Source organism: Cervus elaphus, chromosome 5 (genome assembly GCF_910594005.1).
Source record: "Cervus elaphus chromosome 5, mCerEla1.1, whole genome shotgun sequence".
NCBI lineage: Eukaryota > Metazoa > Chordata > Mammalia > Artiodactyla > Cervidae > Cervus > Cervus elaphus.
This window is the reverse complement of record NC_057819.1, coordinates 99301848-99320920: the sequence shown is the minus strand read 5'-3', so window position 1 is coordinate 99320920 and position 19073 is coordinate 99301848. Positions and strand designations below refer to the sequence as shown.

Genomic DNA, 19073 nt, shown 5'->3' with positions numbered 1-19073 from the left:
GAGACTGTAGGAAGTGGGAGCCTCTGAGTCCATCAGGGACTCCATTCCTCCTTCTGGGATTTCAAGTATCTATTCAGTCACTCAATTTTTGAAAAATCTTTTTTTTCAAAAAATCTTTTTTTTTTAATGTAAAAATGTATGTATAAAATAAATGCACGATGCTGCTCTTGTCATTTTGCCCCAGGATTGTGATCACTATAAAGAGTCCCCAGCCCATCCATAAACTGCAGAAGGAAAATTCAGGCCCTTCTGGTCACTCTCGTTTCATTCACAGGGAGGCACGAAGTGTTCAAAGTTCTTAGGCCAGCTCTGAAGTCCCCATAGCTAGCCTGTTTCTCCTGGCTTTATGGGCACCCTGAGGTTCCTCCATCTAGTACTGCTTGGTAGTCAGCAGGTGGCGCACAAAGCTCAAAGTAGGCTAAAGAGCCTTCCTGGGTTTGTCAGTTATCTTTTGAAGAGGGGGGCTTCCCAGGTGTTGTCAGTCGCTCAGTCCTGTCTGACTCTGTGACCACATGGACTGCAGTACACCAGGCTTCCCTGTCCTTCACCATTTCCTGGAGTTTGCTCAAACTCACGTCCATTGAGTCGATGACGCCATCCAACCATCTCGTCCTCTGTCATCCCCTTCTCCTCCTGCCTTCAATCTTTCCCAGCATCAGGGTCTTTTCTAATGAGTCAGTCCTTTGCATCAGGTGGCCAAGGTATTGGGGCTTCAGCTTCAGCATCAGTCCTTCCAATGAATGTTCAGGATTGATTTCCTTTAGGATTGACTGGTTTGATCTCCTTGCTGTCCAAGGAATCAAGAGTCTTCTCCAGGACAACAGTTTGACAGCATCAGATCTTCAGCCCTCAGCCTTCTTTGTGGTCCAACTCTCACATCCATACATGACTACTAGAAAAACCATAACTTTGACAAGACAGATCTTTGTTGGCAAAGTGATGTCTTTGCTTTTTAATGTGCTGTCTGGGTTTATCATAGCTTTTCTTCCAAGGAGCAAGCATCTTTTCATTTTATTTCTATAGTCACTGTCCACAGTGATTTTGGAACCCAAGAAAATAAAGTGGGGACAGGGTGATATAGGGCAGATAACTAAATGATATAGGGCAGGATGGTTAAATGCCCTGGGACTCAAGCAGTCAGGTTCACTTCTCATAGATGAAGCACATTGTCCATCACTGATGGAGGCATTGCTTCTTTTCTCCCCCTTAAGATGTATTTATTTATTTTGACTGTGCTCAGTCTTCGTTGCTGCGTGGGCTTTCTTTAGTTGCAGGGAGCAGGGGCTACTAGTTTCGGTGTGCAGGCTTCTCACTGTGGTGGCTTCTCTTGTTTCGGAGCATGGGCTCCAGAGCTCAGGTTTCAGTAGCTGCAGCTCACGGGCTCCATGGGCTCTAGAGCGCTGGTTCAGTTCTTGTGGTGGACCAGCTTAGTTGCTTCGCAGCATATGGGATCTTCCCAGACGAGGGATCAAACCCACGTCCCCTGCGTTGGCAGGCGAATTCTCAACCAATGGACCAGGAAGAAACCCCAGGAATTGCTTCTTAACTGAGAAGAAAGGGACTTGAAGTCCAAGTAATGGTGGAAATTTAGGCATCAGGAGTGTGTGCATCTATAGCCCAAGGTCAGGGTGAGCAGGAGAGATGGGGTGGAGAGGACTGGCCCCTTTTGTTGGCTTTACTGTTCCTCCCCAGTCACAAATATCTCTCTTCAGCTTCCCTATAGCTCAGACGGTAAAGAATCTGCCTGCAATGCAGGAGACCTGGGTTCAATCCCTGGGTTAGGAAAATCCCCTGGAGAAGGAAATGGCAATCCACTCCAGTATTCTTGCCTGGAGAATCCCATGGACAGAGGAGCCTGGTGGGCTACAGTGGATGGGGTCACAAAGAGTCAGACACCACTAAGTGACTAACACACACACACTGTTCCTCCCCAGTCACAAATGCCTCTCTTCAGCTCGTAGTTAAGGATGGATCTACCTTCGCAGAGACCAACATTGTGCCCTGGGATGCTGCGTCTCTGATCCACGATGCCCAGTGGCCCCCTCTCTCCCTCTCAGATCCTGGCCCTGGCTCAGCACCATGTTTCTCTGGCTCCTAGCCTCTGCTTCTGGACTTTGTTCTGAGCTTGGTCCCCAGATATCTGTGTTTCACACAGTTACCAGGAGATCTTGTCTATCAGAGTCAAGCTGGGTGCCCCGAGCCCCAGCATCCATTCTGGGGTCATGACTGGAATTGCACCACCATGGCCAATGGATTATGTGTCTTAGCTTGGTTCTCTGACATAGGTTCTAACAGTTTAGGTCAGGAGGGCAGATCCTGGGTGGAAAAAGGAATGTCTAAATGCTCTCCGCCAGCCTGAACTACTTCTCACCCTCAGGGAAACACTGGTGCTTCAACTTTCTAAGCACCCTGCTTCCCCAGTGAGAGCTGTGAATTTTGAATGACTGGTCTGCCTCCAATTGGCAAGAGGAAGTGGATTGAAAGTCCTTATTAACCTTTTCCTGAAGATGCTCCTCCTCCTGGCTTAGACATGGTGTTACCACCTCACTAGAGAAAGACCCGGATTTACAATAAGATAATAATTCTCCCTCAGACTCACTCCCTGTCGCATGATAGGTTAGAAATCTGGGAGCCTCACCAAATGTGGAGAGTCACTACTCTCCTTCCTCTGCTCTTTTAGAGTTGACCGCCACCTAATGTTGCTTTTAAAAAAAATAAAAAGCTGCTAGTGAAAGGTGGGATGCATGAGACAAGTGCTCGGGCCTGGTGCACTGGGAAGACCCAGAGGAATTGGGTGGAGAGGGAGGTGGGAGGGGGGATTGGGATGGGGAATACGTGTAAATCTATGGCTGATTCATATCAATGTATGACAAAACCCACTGAAATGTTGTGAAGTAATTAGCCTCCAACTAATAAAAAATAAATAAATAAATAAATAAAAAATAAAAAAATAAAAGGCAGAGACAAAAAAAAAAAAAAAGAATGGTTAAATGCAATCATCATTTCAATTTTTACTTCTTTAATTTGTATAGTATATCTGAAAAGCTAAGAAAATGAAAATAAAATTATTAATGAAAAAATAAATAAATAAATAAATAAAAAGCTGCTAGTGGACTTCCCTGGTGGCCCAGTGAGTAAGAATCCACCTGCCAATGTAGGGGACCCTTGAGCTGCAGCTACTGAAGCCCATGCACCCTAGAGCCTGGGCTCCACCACAAGAGAAGCCACCATATTGAGAAGCCCGTGTTCCACAACAAAGAGTAGTCCTTGCTCACTACAACTAGAGAAAGCCTGCACACGTCAGTGAAGACCCAGCGCAACCAAAAAGAAATCAATAATTTTTATGAAGATAAGAAGCTGCTAGAGAGGCGAAGCAGCTTCTGGAAGTGTGGGAACATGGCGTGTGGATCCCTCGGCGACTCCAGTCGTGTAACCGTGCGGGATACCTTGTAGGCGGGTTGAAGCCTGGCCGCGGCCTCCACCCGCCGCTGGCACTAGGAGAAGAGCGGGAAGCCCTTGGGCTGGGTGTCCTCAGCTTGGCCCTCAGCCAGTGGTGATGAAAAAGATACGGGGGATAGGGGTTGGTGGGGAGATGCAGGCGAAGTAGGTTTCTCTACAGATCCAGCGCCTTTAAACCCTGAGCACACTTTTTTAAAAAGGAAGAAATTAAGGCTTAAGGAACTAGAGAGTCGCCTGCAACAAGTGGATGGATTCGAAAAGCCCAAGCTCCTTCTAGAACAGTATCCAGCCAGGCTGCACATTGCAGCATGTATGCTCTATACAATCCATAATACATATGATGACATTGAAAATAAAGTGGTTGCAGATCTAGGATGTGGCTGTGGAGTGCTTAGCATTGGAACTGCAATGCTAGGAGCAGGGTTGTGTGTTGGATTTGACATAGATGAAGATGCATTGGAAATATTTAATAGGAATGTAGAAGAGTTTGAGTTAACAAATGTAGATATGGTTCAATGTGATGTATGCTCATTATCTAACAGAGTGCCCAAATCATTTGATACAGAAATTATGGATCCTCCTTTTGGGACCAAAAATAATAAAGGGACAGATATGGCATTTCTGAAGACTGCTTTGGAAATGGCGAGAACAGCAGTATATTCTCTACACAAATCCTCAACTAGAGAACATATTCAAAAGAAAGCTGCAGAGTGGAAGGTCAAGATAGATATTATTGCAGGTGGCTTTTGTTTTATAGAGCTGCGATAGGACCTGCCAGCATCATACAAGTTTCATAAAAAAAAATCAGTAGACATCGAAGTGGATTTAATTTGGTTTTCTTTATAATAGCCTCCAAAGACAAAAGCAGCTTAAAATCTAATTAAAATGAATAAAAAATTTGTTTATTAAAAAAAAAAAGAAGCTGCTAGCCAAGCTCCAAATGCTTTGCTTCAAACACTGTTATGTAATAGAATGTTTATTCGTATCCAAAACAGTTATGTTATCATTGCATGTTATCTTATATTACTTAGTCAGTTGGGTTATTGCCTGGAAAGAAAGTTCATAGGAACTTTATTTTCTACTCTCCCCGTTAGGTGAAATTCCATAGTTAAGTGTATATCCAAAAAAGGGAGTCAGGCTCCTGGCATTGGTCCTGTTAGAGATGAACCTCCCCTCCCTTCCTCTTCACTGGCTTAGACACGATGGAGCCACCTCACTAGAGGAAAATCCCGTGCAAGAAAACCAACCAGCAACTCCCCTCAGGACCCCCTCCTCAACAAGAGCAAGTCCTCAGAAAGGGACCAGTGACATGTAAATGTAAACCACACCTAAGTGCATACCAGATTCTGGAAGAGAAAATTTGCATGTTGAGAAGATCAGAGATATTTTGTTTATTACTGTCAACACAATTCCAAGGACTTTTCTGGGAAGCAGATTTTGAGGGCAGCCAGCCAAGGGAAGAGGAGCATTATTTTACATCAAGCTGAAATTGTTGATATAGGTGGGCTTAACAGAGATTCTGAGTTCAGTATGTTGTGTCACATGTGGGTGTGATTCTAATAGCTTCATAGATTGAGCAGTAAATTGCCAGGTACAGTTCTGGGTGATATAAAGGAAGTTTAGCTGCCATAAAACCTGGGCATTTTGCACAGGAAGAAACTAAGACCCAGAGACATAAGAAAGCTGGGTTAGTTCCAATATATGTCCCACCCATTCTCACGCTCTGTCCCCTTATAGGACCCAGAATTTTCTCCCCTCACTGAGACTAAGAAATTCATCAGTATGGGAAGCATTGTGTGTGTGTGTGTGTGTGTGTGTGTGTGTGTGTGTGTGTGTGTGCTCCATCGTGTCCAATTCTTTGTGACCCCATGGACTATAGCCCAGCAGGCTCCTTGGTCCATGGGATTTTCCAGGCAAGAATACTGGAGTGGGTTGTCATTTCCTCCTCCCTGACCCAGAGATAGAACCCAAATCTCCCAAGTCTCCTGCACTGGCAGGTGGATTCTTTAACTGCACACATGGGAAGCGCATGGGAAGCATTGGTTCTTTTAAATGAGTTTTACTGGTTCTCCTAAAAAATATATATATATATATATATATATATGTTAGTCAAGAAGATAGCTGGAAGCTGTACAATGACCATGCTTTCTTTCCTCTGCTCTGTAAGTTTTAATTTCACTAGTAGCCTCCATATAAAATAAAACTACCCACTCAGTTACCTCAACTTTGATTTACATTAAGGTCTCATAAGCAATTAAGAATTTTAGAAATTACTAGGACTTCCCTAGGGGTCCAGTGGCTAAGTCTCCATGCTCCCAATGCAGGGGGCCCAGGTTCTACCCCTGGTCTGGGAACTAGATCCCACATGCCACAACTAAGAATTGACAGGCCACAAGTAAAGATCTCAAATGCCGCAACTAAAACTTGGCAAGGCAAATAAATAAATAAAAACTTTAAAAAAAGAATTTTAGAAAGTATGCTTAAACTAATACCATAAAACATAATCATTATTGAGAATAAGCACTCATCAGAAAAATTGTTGGCCTTCAGTTGCAAAGTCATGTCCGACTCTTTGTGACCCCATGGACTGTAGCACACCAGCCTCCTCTGTCCTCCACCATCTCCCAGAGTTTGCTCAAATTCAAGGGGATGCAGTTGGTGGTGCTATCTAACAAGCTCTTCCTCTGCTGGCTCCTTCTTCTTTTGCCTTCAGCCTTTCCCAGCGGCAGGGTCAGAAATATATGCCATCTTAAAACTTTCTACCCAGATAGTATAAATGGAATAACTCATAGCTACACATATTTTTCAATTTTATCTAATACTTATAAGAGCTAGTTTATAAAGATTTTTTAAATTTAAATTGCACCAATTTAGTTGAACACACGTATGATTTAGTCACTAAGTCGTGTCCGACTCTTGCAACCCCATGGACTGTAGCCCTCCAGGCTCCTCTGTACATGGGATTCTTCAGGCAAGAATACTGGAGTGGGTTGCCATTTCCTTCTCACTTTTATATATTTTTAATAATAGTGTGGTGTAACTTTTCTGACCTATAAAGCAAGTATAGGGAATTTAGAAAGTGATGTTTGTTTTAGCCTTTTAAAAAGACATATCTAGGGGACTTCCCTGGTGGTCCAGTGGTTAAGAATCTGCCTTGCACTGCAGGGGATGTGGGTTCCATCCCTGCTTGGGGAACTAAGATCCCACACACTGCACAGCATGGCCAAAATTTTTTTAAAAACTAAACAAATAGAACACTGTCAATTTGGTATTATCTCTATCTAGCCCCAGCCCAGTTAGTCTTTGCACTTTTCCTTTTTTTTTTTTTTAATATTCATTTATTTGGCTACGCTGGGTCTTAATTTTGGCACAAGGGGTCTTCCATCTTTGTTACAGCATGCAGGATCTTTTTTTTCCCTTGAGGCATGTGAACTCTTGCCCCGTGGGCATGAGGGATATAGTTCCCTGACCAGGGACTGAACCAGGGCCCCTAGGTTGGGAGCTTGGGGTCTTAGCCACTGGACCACCAGGAAGTCCTGCCACTTTGTCATCTTAGGTTTTTACAAGTGCTCATTGATTTCTTATAATTAAACAAAATAGACACTCTAACTTGGAAGATTTCATGACCTTTGTAATATCTCAAATTCAAAGATACTCCTTTCTGAAGGAAATTATCTTTCTTTGTTATCCTTGAAGTACGTATAGTGCCAGTCCTTGGGGGACTGACAACTTTGGCAAGCATACTGTTTTTTTTAATTAAAGTTTAGTTGACTCACAATCTTGTGTTAGTTTTAGGTGTACAGCAGTGTGATTCCAGGATTTTTTTTTTTTTTTTTTGGTAGGTTACATTACTGGTTATTACAAGATATTTGGTGTAATACCCAGTGCTATACAGTAAATCCTTGTTGCTTATCTATTTCATGTATAGTAGTTTCTATATTTTAATCCTATACTCCTAATTTGTCTCCCCCACCTCTCTCTGGCCTCTATGGAGAGGGGGTGTGGCCTCCAAGGAGAAGGGATGCCTCTGTGGGTGTGACTTCCAGGACCCTGTCATACCCTTACTCACAGTTCTTCGTGGCTGTTTCCTAAGGGTTTCAAGCCTAATTTCCTGACGTGAATCACATTGTTCTGGAGACTGCCCCTCTTTCCAGGCAAGAATACTGGAGTGGGTAGCCATTCCCTTCTACAGGGGATCTTCCTGACCCAGGGATCAAACCTAGGTTTCCTGCACTGCAGGCAGATTCTTTACCATCTGAGCCACCAGGGAAGCCCCTTTGGGTTCTCCTAGATAGACCCCTTGGAAAAGACCCTGATGCTGGGAAAGATTGAAGGCAGGAGGAGAAGGGGACGACAGAGGATGAGATGGTTGGATGGCATCACCTACTCGATGGACATGAGTTTGAGCAAGCTCCAGCAAGCTCCAGTTGGTGATGGACAGGGAAGCCTGGCGTGCTGCAGTCCATGGGGTTGCAAAGAGTTGGACACAACTGAGCAACTGAACTGAACTGAGATAGACCCCATCATTAAATTCTACTCCCACCTCTCCACTGTTTATTTCCTATTCTTCCTTCAAGGATCAGACCAAGCATCACCCATATGTCTTCTGCCAAACAAAACAGAATCAGAAGCAAGAAGCAACTTTGATCGTACTGTAAAGGAAACACTCTGGCTTATGTTTACTGTTAGTTTCTATTTTAAAATATCCACAGACAATCATATTAAGAAATCAAATTTCCTAGTTTATTTTTCCAAAATTTTAATCAGATACAGAAGTTGGATTTTACTGACGCCTTTGTTGTCGCTTGTTAAAATAATGAGATTTTTAGTACTTTTCCAGCTAATCATTTTTATTTGGTGCTTCCCAACTGATGAAGTGCAAATGGGTTACAGATAAGGATCCCTTGGGCAAAACACAGGCCAGATACCTCCAGCTGAGAGTAGTTTCTGTAGTTTAACCAGTTTCCTTCCATTGATCATTTTCTAACTGAGTGAGTCAGGAAATGAAAATTGTGAGAACTGCTGTGTTAATGTTAATTGCTTCGTGTTGTGTCTGGTTTCAGGACAAGTGGTGAATCCCACCCGGTTAAAAAGTTATGCTGTATATTCTTCTGCCAGTATTTGACTTGGGATGCGTGTGTGCATGCTCAGTCACTACAGTTGTGTCCAACTCTTTGTGACCCAATGGACCATGGCCCTCCAGGCTCTGTCCATGGGATTCTCCAGGCAAGAATACTGGAGCAGGTTGCCATGCCTTCCTCCAGGGGATCTTCCCTACCCAGGGATCAAACCTGCATCTCCTGCATTGCAGGTGGATTCTTTACCACTGAGCCACCGGGGAAGCCCTTGATTTAGGAGTTTGGACTAAATTCTTTTCTTTCCTTAGTCTAAAATGCCATTTTTCTTGTCATTAAACTCAATTTAGGTTCAAAATCATACTTGATTCTAAAGGTATGGAGTAATATGTATTATACCCTATTCTATTCTTGAAACTGTTTGTATAAATGTGGCTATTACCTGCTCAATGGGAGATCTGAATGATCAAGGAGGAAGGGCAGGGGCGGGGAGGAAGAAATGGGAATAACTTCCCTAGGTGGTGTATAAAGTCAGATTTGTTTATGGTGGGTGTGGACAGTGGAAAGGTGATTTGGGGGAAGGTGGAGGTTGGGAACAGGATGGGGTTTGGTGGAAGAGGGCTGAAACAACCCATGGCTGGGGGTGCTCATATGGCCACGCTGTTTTCCACCAGGCTGGGCCGCAGGTATTCATAGGGCCAGTCCAGCTGGGCATTCCGGATCTCGATGTCTTTTTCCAGGGCAGCCAGCTCCTCCCTGAACTTCTTTAGCACAGCCTTGGGCTCAGGGCCTGAGAAGTACTCTTCCTCATGCTGACCCAGAGCCACCTGGGACAGAGAGAAAAGGCAGCTGAGAGCTTTACTGCCCCTCAGTTTGGAGTCCCACACCTCCCTGTACCTGTCCCCTTCCTCGGGACCCAGCACCTAGCTCTCACCATGATGGGCTGGCGTCTGCCCAGTTGCCAAGTGATGGACATCTGGAGAGAAGCCTGATGGAAGTTTGGCAGTGTCGCCATCACTTTCTCCAGTGTCACATCCTTGGTGGTCGGTGGGGGCAGCCGCATTGTGCAGGGTGCGTTAGGGACCCAAGAGTACCAGTCCAGCTACAAAGGGCAAATATCTAAACTCACTGTCTGCTAAGTATGAGAATCCCTTAGCCCACCTGCACATGGACCCCTTCCCCACTCCAGGCACAAATGCCCAGCTGGTCCTCTGTGATAAGTACCTGACCCAGGTGAGTGGAGGAGTGCTGGCCAGTGCAGGTGAAGATACACATGGTCACAAAGTGGCAAAGCTGGTCCTTGGACTGTAGGGTGACAGGAAACCCTGCAGTGGATAAGGAGAGTTAGAAGCTGGGAGGCCAAGGCTAGGGGCAGAGCTCATAGGAACTGAGGAGGAGAACAAGAGAGGTGAGGAGGAGACCAAGGGCTGTCAGTAACCATGGTGGGCAGTGACTTGAGTGTGGGTTGGGGTGGTGGAAGCAGGGAGACTTTTGGGAGGGTCCCACTCAGTGGGGTGCTGGTGCAGCTCACACTGGCTCACAGGGACCAAGGATGTCAGATGTTCAAGTATTTAGCAAGCCAGTTGACATCACCCTGGTAGTCACAGTGGGACTATTTACACCATGGGGATGGGCAAATGCTATAAATCAGGGCTGTTTGTTTTGTTTTTTCTTGGAGAGCAGCACTGGTCTCACTGCATCTGGGACCTAGAGGGGCTCCCCCTGCACAGGATGGAGACCTGCCTCTAGCTGAGAGGAAAAGGAGTCTGGGAAAGCTTTGGGTGTGTTCATAGGAGTTGGAAATGCTTCTGGAAGGTTTCATAGAAGTAGAGAGGATTCTGGGGAAGTTCTAGGGAGGAGTCATATGTTGGAGTCTTGGGGCTCATCCTACCTCGGTCCTGGGCCCCCAGCAACCCGATCTCAGTGATCTCTCGACACCAGGCCTGCAGCTCAGTGTCGTCTCTCACAGACTCGTCCGTCTTATAGTGGAGACTCACAATCCCCTCCACGTAGCTGCCAGAGGAGGGGTCAGGGTGGGAGAGTGGAGGCTGACAGCACAGAGCCCCCAGGCCCTCTACTCCTTACCCACGTGGCCAGGCCAGGGCCTGCAGCCCCCTGGCTGGGGCACAGACCTCCTCTTCTCCCAGCCTCCCCCCACCACCACCCCTGCCTTCCTCCCACCTCACCGAGAGAGAATTTCCCAGAGCCTCAGGGCATCTTGGGCATAGAAAGAAGACTTGACTCCCAGGAGCCCCCGGTCAGCCAGGTCATCAGGGGGACAGAAGGAGCTATAGGTTAGAAAGGCTCCTGCTCGCTGGAGCAGCTCCACATGGCCGCCCCCACCTGTGCTCACCACCTGAGAGGCAAAGACAGCGTGGTCAGGCAAATCTACCTGCCCTCAGGCCAGAGGGAGCGTGAATCCCACTTCCTCTCCTCTTACCTGGTCGAAGACTCCAGAGTCAGAGACCAGCCCAGTCCTGGCCCGGATGTTAATTTCCATGGTGTATCGCAGGTGTGGAATGAGAAGCTGGAGGCAGAGGAACAGGGAAGGACAGGGTCAGAAGACAGCTGTGGCTGGTCCCTGAAGGAAATACGGGCTAAAAGGCAGGGAAGTCTTCAGGAAAAGCAGACTGAAGTCCAGTGGCCTCTCGACAATAATGTCCTTTGATAATTGAAGGAAGCCATTATCCTTTTCTCTTTGTGTAAGACCGATCAAAATCTCGCTCAATGTTTCTCCACCTTTTTTTCATTATCACTTCTCTAAGGAGGCTTCTTAGATTTTTTTTGTACTCTCACCTGCCCCATGACATTGTGCTACAGACATGCCATCGGTAATGTACTCTATATACATATATCCTTTATACAAAAAAATAAGATTTTTTGCCTCCCCCAGAACATGATCTGATTCACTACCTCCAGAACTTCACCCAGTTCCCTCCCCTTTGTCCATTACACTCATTGTCTTTCTGACCTTCAAGCACACCAAGCTTGTTCCTGCCTCAAGACCTTGGCACTGTTTGTTCCCTCTGCCTAGAGCAATGTGCCCCTTCCTCATCCTGTGACTGGCTCCCTGTAGTTTCTTTTTATTATTTGTTTATTTTTGGCTGCACTAGGTCTTCCTGGCTGCACTCGGGCTTTCACTAGTTGAGGCAAGGGGGAGCTCCTCTCCTTTGGGGAGCAGGGACTTCTCATTGTGATGGCTTCTCTTGTTGTGGGGCCTGGGCTCTGGGCATGTGGTCTCAGTAGTTGTGGCCCACCAGCTTACTCGTCAGCATCTTCCTGAATGAGAGTTGAACCCATGTCTCCTGCACTAGCAGAGGGACTCTTAATCACTGGACCACCAGGGAAGTCCATCCATATAATTTCATTCTCTCTTCCACCTCCTTAAAGGAGCATTTCCCAACCACCCAGTCTAAACTGACTATCACATCACCCTGCTCTGATTCTCTGCAGTGGACTCATCACAGCTGATCTATTACAATACTGTCTGTTAGCCCTTAATGGAAATGACAACCCCCAAAGACTAGGACCTTGCCTGTCTGGCTTAGCACTGGCATCTAGCATGGCTTTTTATTGCCACGTCAGAGGCTCTCAAGAAAACTTAATGGATGAACACCCTATTCTAGTTGTAATTAGCCACGCTGCTCTTGTTGACCTGAGCCCCTGTAACTGGCCCCTGTGTTACTACTATTTGAGAACCCTTCAAAACTGACTGGAAAAGTCTTCTATATTATTTGCACGGTCCCCTCTTGTTGGAGGGAATCCTCAGTCATTGTGTATTCTGTTTATATACTCTATATGTAACTGTGCTTTATACATAAAAAGTGTAAGATTTCTCACTCCCCACCCCTCACCCTCCCACCACTCCCCACCCCATCAGGGAGTCACTTTTATCTCCTCAGCAAGTGATAAGCCATGCTCTCACGTCTTGTTCACTTGTCTTTTATTGGTTTTCTCCCCAAACGCTGAGGTTCCACAGAGAAGGTGCCTCCAGAGATGGAACCTCACTGTGGGGTAGAGAGTCTGGGGGCGGGGGGAGGCAGTTTAAAGCGTTACCTTGTACATAGGATGTATAGACGGAAGGCACCTCCTGGTGGCCACAGCGATGACCTCAGCCATCAAGTGTCCCCTCAGGAGATGAGAGTGCAGCTCGTGAAGCTGGAAGTCAGAGCTCCGGACCCAGCACTTGGCCAGGAGCCAGGTCATCGGGGGATCCGTGGGCAGGAAAAGCGGTGGGGGTGGGGACCCCTTGTGTGGCAGTTGGAGCTGGAGCGGGGACAAGAGTGGGGGGAAGGGAGGGGTGAGGGCCAGCGCACAGCAGACTCCCGCGCCCCTTGCATGTTTAAACGCTTCCCTCTTTCTCCAAAGTCACTTAGCGTTCTCTGTCTGACCGCTGCCACTCCCCTACTGCCTGGGTCCTCTCACCTGGATGACCATGGGTAAGAGTTTCCCATCGGGCTGCAGTTTCAGCATAACCAGAGGGGCAGCCACGTACTGCTGGGTGCACAGGATGACGTTGGCCTTGATTCCATCCAGCAAGGAGAAGTCAGCTTCAAATAGTGTGCCTTGCTGGATGGGGGCAGAGGGAAAGGGCTACATCAACATAAGGCATCTCTTCCTGCCCTGATTCCCCGAAGGATGAAAGAACTAACTTGGTTCTGGGTTTAATACCGGGTAATTTAATACTGGGTAATTGTTCCTGTATTTACGGCCTCATATAATTCTTAGCTGCACTTGAATTAGCCCCAGGTTTATGAAAGAGGAAACTGATGATCAGAGAGGATAGATATGTTGCCTGAAGTCACACAGCTTATAAAAAACAGCAGAGCCAAGATTCAAGCTCAAGTCTGTCTCACCCTAAATCTCATGAGTTTTCTCTTTTTTTCAAATGTACTATTATCTTGGGGGAGCTGTGCTGGGTAACACTAAGGCTCTTAACACTCATTAACACTAAGGCTCTTCCTGCAGCACCCAGGCTTTCTCTAGTTGCGGCATGCGGGCTTAGTTGCATCACAGCAAGTGGTTTCTTAGTTACCTGACCAAGGTTTGAACACATGTCCCCTGCTTTGGAAAGAGGGTTCTTTACCACTGGACCATTAGTAAAATCGCTTGAGTTTTCTCTCTGAATTGTTCCGTGCTGACCCCATCAAGATCCCCAGCCCTGATCCTGATTCTCTTACTCTACACTCTCCCTAAATCCCCAGTTATAGCTCTTCATTTTGACTCTGTCACCCATCACATTCTCTCCCTCCACAGCATGCTATTCTCATTAGGAGAGGAGAGCCATGGAGGGTCACCCCAGGATCAGTCAAGATTTCTACTGTGGAATTCCGTTGTGCCATCTGGCAGCAGGCTGGGTCTACAGTGGACCCTGCAGCAGCACAAACGCTGACCCCACCCCCATCCCTCTGTGCAGTCTCCTGAGGGCTCTTAGGTGCTCACCTGGAGCTCCTTCTCCAGCTCGGCCTGCAGCTCCCCCATCCCTGGAGGAAACTCCAGGCGGGCAGGAAGGCGAACGGAGCGTCTCAGCAACATGGGGTTGGTGCCATTGAGAAACTGGTACCCAAATAAGGCATCCTCCTTCCAGGAGTCCCGCACCCGCTCTGGGGATGGCATTTGTGGAGCTTGCTGTGGGATCTGAGCTCCTGGTCCTTCCAACCCCCACCAAACCATCCCCACTTGACCCCAGCCTACAAGGCCTCTGGTCTCCCACCCCTAGTTCCCTAGAAAGGGTAGGATCTGGGAGTAAGGATCTTGGGGTGAATACTGGGGTAGGGGTACTAACCAGCCAGCTTGCTCTGCCCACACCAGAAAATCCTGTTGAAGTCATCCAGACTTTTCCAGCAAGTCAGAATATTTAAAGAGTCTTTGATAGCTAGGTCTGCCAGCCTTTGAGGAAGGATGGGTGAAGAGTTTTTTATTCTCAGAATCAAACTTTACAACCCGGTGCATCCCTCTTGGGCTGGTCCAGCCCTATGAAGTCCATAAGCCTGGACTGACCACTGGACCAGGAAACATCCCTGTCACCCGGCCTGCCTTGTTCTTACCCCTTGGTCAGCGAGGCCTCAAAGTCAATTCTTTTGTCCTCCAGAAATCTCTCATCTACAGGAAGGTCGTTTATTGTGGCCCCAGCTATATTCAGAATTAACCCGTCCTTCCAGTTACCCCACCTGAGGTGGAAAAGAAACCAGGCATTGGTACTGAGGAAGGGTCAGCAGCTCCGCGGTGCGGTCAGGAGGCAGGGGTGGGGCTGACCGGTACAGCTTCCTTCTCTCTACCAGCTCCTCTTCCCTGTGTTTCTTGAACAGACCTTGAGGGTCATCACCCACCGTTCGACCTGAAAGTTGGGAGAAGGGCAAGGGCTATGAGGCTCCTCCTGAGAGCCTCTCCCCTGTCCCTGTCAGGGGACCCTCAGCCCCCCCTTGTGGCTGGCCCCCGACCCTTCAGCATCTCTGCCGTCTCCCAGCTTCCACTGCCCTGTGCCAGCTGCTGCATCCCGCCTCTTCTGGGACCCCAAAGGCCACGCTCCCTTCTCCCCTCCCCCTTAACTTCTCTCCAGCCCCGGGGGTCTTACACTCCCAAGCCCGCCCCCCCACTCCCGGCTGCTCACCGGTACCCTCGGGCAGGCTCAGGACGCCGTCGCCCTCCACCCAGCGATAGCACGGGAACCTGAACTCGTTCCCGCTGGCCCCGGGTCCCTGCACGGAGATCCAGTTGCAGAACCACGCGTCATCCGAGAGGAAGTGCCGTTTGCGCAGTTTCACAAACAGCAGCCGCCCCAGGTACTCGGACACGTCCACCTGGAATTCCACCTCCTGCCGGCGACAAAAGAGGATCCGCAAGTGGGGGTCTCTGGAAGGGATCGTCGGATGAGCCCTGGACGCCCTTCCCTCTGGGCCTCTGGCAAAGGGGCGCAAAAGGAGCCAGAGAGGAAGCGGGCGCACACACCAAGCAGTTGGCTCCACGACCCCATTCTCGGTCATAGAATTCCCGGGTGAGGTGGGGGACAGAAGATGGAGAGGGGCATGATTCCCCGACGTCACTGATTGTGTGGAGCACTGGGCTGCGCCCTGGGCGAGCTCACTGGTGACCAGACAGTTACCGCGTCCCCCTACCCTGTCACCAGGGCCGTGGGCTCAGCACTTGTGGCAACCTGGCTCTGGAGCACAGACTCCATAGATGTGGCGCAGGGCCTTAGTTGCTCGGAGGCGTGCGGGATCTTCCCGGACCAAGGATGGAGGCTGAGTCTTCTGCATTGGCAGCTGGATTCTTTACCACCGGGCCACCAGGGAAGCCCTGGGGGGATGTTTTAAGGGTGGGAATGTATTGGGAAGAAATCGCTGACTGCAGAAGGGGTTGGAAGGGCAGGGGCTGGAGCAATGAGGCGGGCGAAGAGGAAGAAGGTGATGTAGTAGGTTCGAGAGGGGCCATTGGTGGTCAGAGTGGGATAGACATCAGGGCACGGATGCGAGAAATATCTAAGAGATGAACTGGACTAGGCTGGATTTTTGGTTAGACGCAGACGAAAAGAGGCGGAGTCGCGAGTGCACCTGGGAGAAAAGAGGACTGGTTCGGGAGGTGGGAAAAGGGGAGGACCTCACGTGAGCACGGTTCTCTGAAGCATCCGTGGGATAAACGTCGGGTCTGGGGGTCTTGGGGAGAGCCGGATGGGAGATGGGAATCTGGGGATCGGCAGAGGCAAAAAGTAAAGGAGCCAGGGACGAATACCAGGTAGATGTGATGGGAGAGAGGGTGGGTCGGGAAATCAGAATGCTCGCACCAGTCGGATTCTTTCCTCCTCCCCAGCTTCCCGCGTCCCCATTCCCGCTCCATCCCGGAGATAAAGCCTGCAAGGTCGGATCTAGCAACCTTACAGAAGATCTGAAATAGCAGCTTCTAAGAAGAGGAAACTGGAGACAGATGTCCGCTCCAAGGACCCCGGAGTTTTCCGAAAAGACAGAGTTCTGTGGAACCACGGGACTATCCCAATTCCAAGCAGGCAGGGCGGCAGGAACAAATTGAGCGCTTGCTGTGTGCCGCGTCCAGCCCTAAAGCGCTTTACTTAGCGGCCTCCGAGCGCTCTCCGGGCGGGGGTCGTGCGCCAGAAGCCGCCCGGGAAAGCTGGACGCCATCTGGGGCGCGTCTCCTCTCGGGGACTCGCGGGCCTGGGGGCCAGGGGCGCAGCGCACCCCGCCCGGCTCCGACCAGCTCACCTTGCCCCTCGCCGGCCGCAGGCGCCACCCGAGCGCCGCCTCCCCGTGCTCGCCGACCAGCCACAGGTGCACCTGGTTATTGGAGCCCGCGCAGAACGAGGACCCGGTGGACACGCGGACGCGATAGAGACCCATCTTGCCCAAAGACGTTTCGCCCCTATTGAGGGGGAAGAAGAGAGGACGCCAAATAACCGGGCGCGAGACCCCGCCCCTCCAAAGCCTTGCGAAGTTCAGGGTGTGGGTGGCACATCTCCAACCAACCGCGTCTGGCCATGCTCTGGGCCCCCCAGCTCCGCGCCTCCCAGAGCTAAGCCCTGATCGCGAGAAGGCGGGGCCCTGGCGGGGGTAGTGTAGGGCGAGCAAACCAGTATCTTGGTGGGAGGAAGGTGGTAGGCGCAAGCAGATGAGGATTTGGGCAGAAAACATGCAGGAAGAAGGGGTCGACGTATGGCCCAGCAGACAGATGGCGGGTGTGGCTGGAAGCCCCCTCCATCTAAACACACACACACACACACACACAAACTCGCGCACGCACATGCGTGCCTCCCAAGTTGGCTCACCTCTGCTAGTGCTTAAGGTTGCCAGGGGAGATGGAAAGGGCAAGGAGATGTGGTCACCACAGCATTTGTGTGACAGGTAGTCCCAGGAAAAGAATAAAAACTGTCCCAAGAACAGAGAAGACAGAGCAGCCCATCTGGCTGCCCAGGGTAACCAGGTGGAAAGGAGGTCCAACCCGTTAACCAACACTGGCGCTCACACTCTGTGACCAAGGAGAAAGAGGGTCCTGAGATGCTGAGTTAGCCACATTCCCTAAAGAGAAGAAAGCACAGTCCTCCTCTCCCAGGAGATGAACGCACTAGACAGCCCTCTTAACCATAACAAGATATTAGTAATGCACACATAAGTCAATTTATCATAATGACAAAATGAGGAGTTCCAGAACTCTGGCCAAGTGAAACTAAAGGAATCCATCATTTCAGAGGAGAAAGAGAGATTGCAGAAATTAACTTATGTAGAAAATGAAATTTTGAAGTAACAGGAGAAGTTTTACTGGAGCAAAGATAGCCCCTTGGGAGAAACAAGCTTTGAGGCCCAAGCGTGAATCAGTCTGCTGAGAAGCCTGAGATTCTGTAGCCTCAGTGCATTTGAGGATCTGAGACAATATTCTTTGGAGGGAATGACGTTACCTGGCAAGATTTTGGTAACACCAAGAAAATATCTGAAGTATTTTAACAACCTTAAGAAAGTATCTTATTCCTAGAAAAAAAACAACAACAAAGAGAACCAACGAAGTAATTAAATCCATGATATTGGTGTTTGAAAATAGATATAACGACAGTCCAGGAGAAGGCAATGGCACCCCACTCCAGTACTCTTGCCTGGAAAATCTCATGGATGGAGGAGCCTGGTGGGCTGCAGTCCATGGGGTCGCTAAGGGTCGGACACGACTGAGTGACTTCACTTTCACTTTTCACTTTCATGCACTGGAGAAGGAAATGGCAACCCACTCCAGTGTTCTTGCCTGGAGAATCCCAGGGACGGGGGAGCCTGGTGGGGTTGCACAGAGTCAGACACGACTGAAGCGACTTAGCAGCAGCAGCATAACAACAGTAAATCTTTTAATCATTGCCTTTGTGATTCTTTTCTGTACTATTTACAGTGTATTCCAAAGAATCATCATATTGAATTTGTAATTGCAGTTTAGATTTTTTAAGGAAATTTAATCAACTCTGCAATCAATGTTTAAATATTAAAATGTGGATGGGATGGGGTGGCAGATGGGAGGGAGGTTCAAAAGGGAGTGGATGTATGTATACCTATGACTGATTCATGTCGAGGTTTGACAGAAAACAAAATTCTGTAAAGCAATTATTCTTCAATAAAATTTTTTAAAAATATTAAAATGTATTTTTCAAAGTTCTGTTTATAGATATATGTTTAGTAAGTCAGGCATCAAGTAAAATACAGATATTTGTGGGGTGTCCTCTCCAAGGACAAAAATTTTCCTCAAACTTTAAAAACTCTGTCAACAATGAGCATATGTGTCCACAATAAGCATAGAAAAATAGCTGAAAGAGTGGACATCAAAGTATTAGCAAGGATTATTTCTATGGAGTGGGAAAAGGTGTAGAAGAGACTTTCATTTTTTACATCCTTTAGAATTTTTCAAATGTTTAGAGAAGCATGAGTTATTTTAGTAATCTCAAAAATTTAATCTTGAACAAGATTCAAGGTTATAAGATAAATGCTATCATAAAAGCAGTAACTTATAATCAAGTGTGGCTATAAGGGAAGCCCCAAAAATGAAGTTCCAGTTTTCTTTTCT

General features: G+C 48.2%; 2 protein-coding genes across 2 annotated transcripts; one reads left to right on the top strand and one right to left on the bottom strand.

Annotated features, from left to right (window-relative positions):
• Positions 1 to 3602: 3602 nt before the first annotated feature.
• LOC122694632 (rRNA N6-adenosine-methyltransferase METTL5-like) lies at positions 3603 to 4371 on the top strand. The gene has a single exon (XM_043903600.1). It carries the CDS (start codon positions 3772 to 3774, stop codon positions 4225 to 4227), a length of 456 nt encoding a protein of 151 aa, XP_043759535.1. The 5' UTR covers positions 3603 to 3771; the 3' UTR covers positions 4228 to 4371.
• A 3809-nt stretch (positions 4372 to 8180) lies between these two features.
• LOC122694626 (polyunsaturated fatty acid lipoxygenase ALOX15) lies at positions 8181 to 17165 on the bottom strand. The gene is made up of 14 exons (XM_043903590.1): positions 16748 to 17165; positions 15145 to 15349; positions 14790 to 14871; positions 14582 to 14704; positions 14320 to 14423; positions 13977 to 14137; positions 12960 to 13103; positions 12591 to 12800; positions 10975 to 11061; positions 10721 to 10890; positions 10426 to 10547; positions 9759 to 9859; positions 9469 to 9636; positions 8181 to 9361 (listed from the first exon to the last, which is right to left on the bottom strand). Exons 1-14 carry the CDS (start codon positions 16880 to 16882, stop codon positions 9182 to 9184), a joined length of 1992 nt encoding a protein of 663 aa, XP_043759525.1. The 5' UTR covers positions 16883 to 17165; the 3' UTR covers positions 8181 to 9181.
• Positions 17166 to 19073: the final 1908 nt, after the last annotated feature.

Coding starts and splice junctions, on each gene's coding strand:
- LOC122694626 (XM_043903590.1), bottom strand. CDS start 16,882: ATGGGTCTCTATCGCGTCCGCGTGTCCACCGGGTCCTCGTTCTGCGCG. Junction 9,860..10,425: donor GCTGGGGGCCCAGGACCGAG/GTAGGATGAGCC, acceptor TATCCACTGCAG/GGTTTCCTGTCACCCTACAG. Junction 9,637..9,758: donor CCTCCACTCACCTGGGTCAG/GTACTTATCACA, acceptor TGCCCTTTGTAG/CTGGACTGGTACTCTTGGGT.
- LOC122694632 (XM_043903600.1), top strand. CDS start 3,772: ATGCTCTATACAATCCATAATACATATGATGACATTGAAAATAAAGTG.